Source organism: Cebidichthys violaceus, unplaced genomic scaffold (genome assembly GCF_023349555.1).
Source record: "Cebidichthys violaceus isolate CVI_PGR_0920_01 unplaced genomic scaffold, fCebVio1.0.p SCAF_11, whole genome shotgun sequence".
NCBI lineage: Eukaryota > Metazoa > Chordata > Actinopteri > Perciformes > Stichaeidae > Cebidichthys > Cebidichthys violaceus.
Window position 1 is genome coordinate 1,072,942 of NW_027176274.1, and position 5,000 is coordinate 1,077,941.

A 5,000-nucleotide genomic window follows, 5' to 3' on the forward strand; every position below is an offset into this window, starting at 1 on the left:
ATATTGTTATGTTATTATATATGTATGTCATCATATTGTTATGTTATTATATATGTGTTATTATATTGTTATGTTATTATATATATTATTCTATTGTTGTTATTATATATGTATGTCATCATATTGTTATGTTATTATATATGTGTTATTATATTGTTATGTTATTATATATGTATGTGATCATATTGTTATGTTATTATATATGTATGTTATTATATTGTTATGTTATTATATATATTATTCTATTGTTGTTATTATATATGTATGTCATCATATTGTTATGTTATTATATATGTGTTATTATATTGTTATGTTATTATTTATGTATGTCATCATATTGTTATGTTATTATATGTGTTATTATATTGTTATGTTATTATATATGTATGTCATCATATTGTTATGTTATTATATATGTATGTTATTATATTGTTATGTTATTATATATATTATTCTATTGTTGTTATTATATATGTATGTCATCATATTGTTATGTTATTATATATGTGTTATTATATTGTTATGTTATTATATATATATATATGTTATTCTATTGTTATGTTATTATATATGTATGTCATCATATTGTTATGTTATTATATATGTATGTTATTATATTGTTATGTTATTATATATGTATGTTATTATATTGTTATTATATTGTTATGTGATATATTGTTATGTTATTATATTGTTATATTGTTATGTGATTATATTGTTATTATATTGTTATGTTATTATATTGTTTTTATATTGTTATGTGATTATATTGTTATGTTATTATATTGTTATGTGATTATATTGTTATGTGATTATATTGTTTTTATATTGTTATGTTATTATATTGTTATGTGATTATATTGTTATTATATTGTTATGTGATTATATTGTTATGTTATTATATTGTTATTACAGTGTTATGTTATTATATTGTTATTATAGTGTTATGTTATTATATTGTTATTATAGTGTTATGTTATTATATTGTTATTATAGTGTTATGTTATTATATTGTGATTATATAGTTATGTGATTATATTGTTATTAGAGTGTTATGTTATTATATTGTTATTATAGTGTTATGTTATTATAGTGTTATGTTATTATATTGTTATTATATTGTTTTTATATTATGTTATTATATTGTTATGTGATTATATTGTTATGTTATTATATTGTTATGTTATTATATTGTTATGTGATTATATTGTTATGTTATTATATTGTTATGTTATTATATATGTATGTCATCATATTGTTATGTTATTATATTGTTATTATAGTGTTATGTTATTATATTGTTATTATATTGTTATTATAGTGTTATGTTATTATATTGTTATTATAGTGTTATGTTATTATAGTGTTATGTTATTATATTGTTATGTGATTATATTGTTATGTTATTATATTGTTATGTTATTATATTGTTATGTTATTATATATGTATGTCATCATATTGTTATTATATTGTTATTATAGTGTTATGTTATTATATTGTTATTATATTGTTATTATAGTGTTATGTTATTATAGTGTTATTATAGTGTTATGTTATTATATTGTTTTTATATTGTTATGTTATTATATTGTTATGTTATTATATATGTATGTCATCATATTGTTATGTTATTATAGTGTTATATTATTATATTGTTATTATATTGTTATTATAGTGTTATGTTATTATATTGTTATTATAGTGTTATGTTATTATAGTGTTATGTTATTATATTGTTATGTGATTATATTGCTATGTTATTATATTGTTATGTTATTATATTGTTATGTTATTATATATGTATGTCATCATATTGTTATTATATTGTTATTATAGTGTTATGTTATTATATTGTTATTATATTGTTATTATAGTGTTATGTTATTATAGTGTTATTATAGTGTTATGTTATTATATTGTTATTATAGTGTTATGTTATTATAGTGTTATTATAGTGTTATGTTATTATATTGTTTTTATATTGTTATGTTATTATATTGTTATGTTATTATATATGTATAACAGAGCGATGGACTCACACAGATAGAGCCGGTGTCCATCCCCACTGACAGCCTCCTGGTCTCTGGGTTAAAGGACATGCAGGAGCACGACGCTGGACACACACACACACACACACACACACACACACACACACACAGGAACAAGAGGTTATCGTTATTTTTGATATGTACAAAAAAACAGCGACGATATGTTTGGTTTCTCCTTTTAATATTGACTGATACTGAGACTGATATTGATGTTTTTGTGATGAAATCAACAGAGAGCTGCAGGAAAGAGTCACAACACCCAGAAATGTTTCCGGTTAGAAGTCTGAAATAAGGTCTGTGTTTAATACAAAGCTTTTAACTCTCTAATTATAAACCAGGTCAGTGAATGCCCCTCTGGTGGATCTTCAAAAGAGTGTAAATGACTTCAGGAGCTTAGACCTGAATCTGACAGAACACACACACAACAAGTAGACCAGTGAGCAGGACTACTTACTGGTCAGCGTGTGGTAGACACTGGGCCAGTACTGACCGCTGTCTCTCTTCAGCCAAACCCGGATCGTCCTGTGGAGGGAAACCAGAACGCTTTTAGAGCCGTCATGGTGTCTTCTGTCCAGCAGGGGGCGACTCCTCTGGTTGTATAGAAGTCTAGTCTAAAATGACTCGACTTCTCTCTTGATTTATTCCCTCAGTAAACATTGTAAACATGAGTTTATGGTCTCAATCTCTAGTTTACAGTCTTCTTCAATACAGCATGATGTTCATTTAGTACATTATGGAACATTTAGAGTCAAACAGACCATAAAGAGGGGATGATTTAGGGGCGGGGCTACACGCTGATTGACAGGTCGACACCAGAGAATAGACTGAATAGAATAAAACCTTCTTAGCATCACACACACACACACACACACACACACACACACACGAAATAAAAAGGGCTCTTATTCCAACTACAGTGACCCTGTTTGGGGTCCCGAACCCCACGTTGAGAAACTCCGTTCTGTCTTAAAACATGACACACTGCTCAGAGGAGAGCTTTTCTTTTATATTACATCAAAGACATTATATATTCATAAAGTGATCATAGGCAGCAATTCAATCAGATCAATAACATATTGATTTTGTATGTTAAGATACCTAAAAACACTAGTATATACCTAATATAATGAAAAAATCTGTGTCAGCTGACACTTACAGAAACGTTAGCAGATGTGTTCTTCTTTAGCTATAAATATATCATTATATATATATCATTATATATATATATATATATATATATATATATATATATATATATATATATATATATATATATATATATGTTATAAATGTATTAAATGACGGACTGAACCGGAGACCTTGTTATGGAGAAACCCCGGCCAGGTTGACGGTAATAAAGCCGGATTTGGAGCTCTTTTCTCGGACTCTCACCTGTCCTCCGACACGCTGAATAAAGCCGGATTTGGAGCTCTTTTCTCGGACTCTCACCTGTCCTCCGACACGCTGATGACTCCGTCCTCCTTAGGGATGATGACCGCGGTGCTAACGACATCTTGGAAAGCCTCGATTTTGCTCAGCAGACATGGCGTCCGAGCCTGCGGATGAGGCTGGATTTCGGCCGCCATGAGTCGGTGGTCCGACGGTCCGACGGCGATGTAGCTGCTAGCTAGCTAAGCTAAGCTAGCTGTCAGCGGTGTTGTGACAGTGGCTCAGTCAGCTGACCACACACATGCACACACCCGCATACACACGAAGCATTTCCGGAATACAAAATAAAACTTCCGGTTGAACTGATCCTTTATTATTCCCGCAATTGTGAACTGTACAGGATTACAGCAGCATAGTGGATAGTACAAGAGACATAGTGAAAAACAAGATCAAAACCATTTGAAATAATTCAATCAGTAAAAACAATAAAACAATAATAATAAAACAGCAAAGAATATTAAATACAAAAACTAGTCAAAAAGTAAAAACTCCACAGTAACTGAAATATTTTATATACAGACAGAGTATTTGTAGTATTTTTGTAGTACATTTGCTGTTGTGTTTTCAAAATAAATGCGTCATCTCTTTATGATTAATACGCATGTGTATCGTGCGTTTTTTTCTTGTATTATTAATTGTATACTGTTTAAGGCTGTATATATATTTTTTTTTTTTGGTTCGATCCCCGGCTCCTGCTCTACTAGTCTCATGTCAATGTGTCCCCAAAAATGTCTCCCGTAGCTGCGTCTACGGTGTGTAGATAGATACTGAATTGTAAGTCGCTTTGGATAAAAGCGTCTGATAAATGACCGTAACGTAATGTTTATTTAGAGATGTATTTTCTATATGTAATCATAAATGTGAGTGTGTGAATTTATGTATTTACGTTATTAAAATTGTATTAAATGTTTCCTTTTTATTAATTTGGTAATATGCATTAATATATAATATGCATGACACTGTAAATTACTTAAATATATGTTTAAGTTGATGTATCATTATTGTGTTTATTATTACCCTTTTTCTACATGTACATTTGCATGTATCTGTAGTTTTGTGTGTATTTTTGTATCTCTGAAACGTAAACATGATTTAATTAAATATAAATGCTCTGAAGATTCAGTCAAGTAGAACTTTCAGCAAAGTTAAAGGTCGAATGCAGCCTGCTTTTATGGTGAAAGAAAACAAAAGGAAGTCTTATTTTGGTAATCCTTGGTACCGTCACTCATTCCAAGGACATCCCACTGACAGTAGTCAAGTATCCTTGACAATAAAACATTACATTTTCGGTAATTACTTTCAGAATAAAACACTTTCTGACACTTGGTTTTGATCCAATCGAAATAAGTTAATGTCTTCAAACAAAAAGATAAAACTTAATATCTGTTGAGATTTATTGAGTGCTAACATCAGAAAACACAACTATACGAAACATTATATGAACACGTTTGTACCTCTGTAGGCTGTTTACAAAAAGTAGTGAAACTTGAGGACTATTATAT

The 5,000-nt window shown here is 28.5% G+C and overlaps 1 protein-coding gene across 1 annotated transcript in view; it reads right to left on the bottom strand.

The window, feature by feature from the left end:
- The window catches only part of wdfy2 (WD repeat and FYVE domain containing 2), a 12,159-nt gene extending 8,424 nt beyond the window's left edge, over positions 1-3,735 (bottom strand). Inside the window, exons 1-3 of the mRNA XM_068736576.1 lie at positions 3,499-3,735; positions 2,504-2,571; positions 2,041-2,114 (exon numbers count right to left, since the gene is read on the bottom strand). Coding sequence (XP_068592677.1) covers positions 2,041-2,114; positions 2,504-2,571; positions 3,499-3,635 — 279 coding nt within the window. The 5' untranslated portion in view covers positions 3,636-3,735. The remainder of the gene's footprint in view (positions 1-2,040; positions 2,115-2,503; positions 2,572-3,498) is intronic.
- Positions 3,736-5,000: the final 1,265 nt, after the last annotated feature.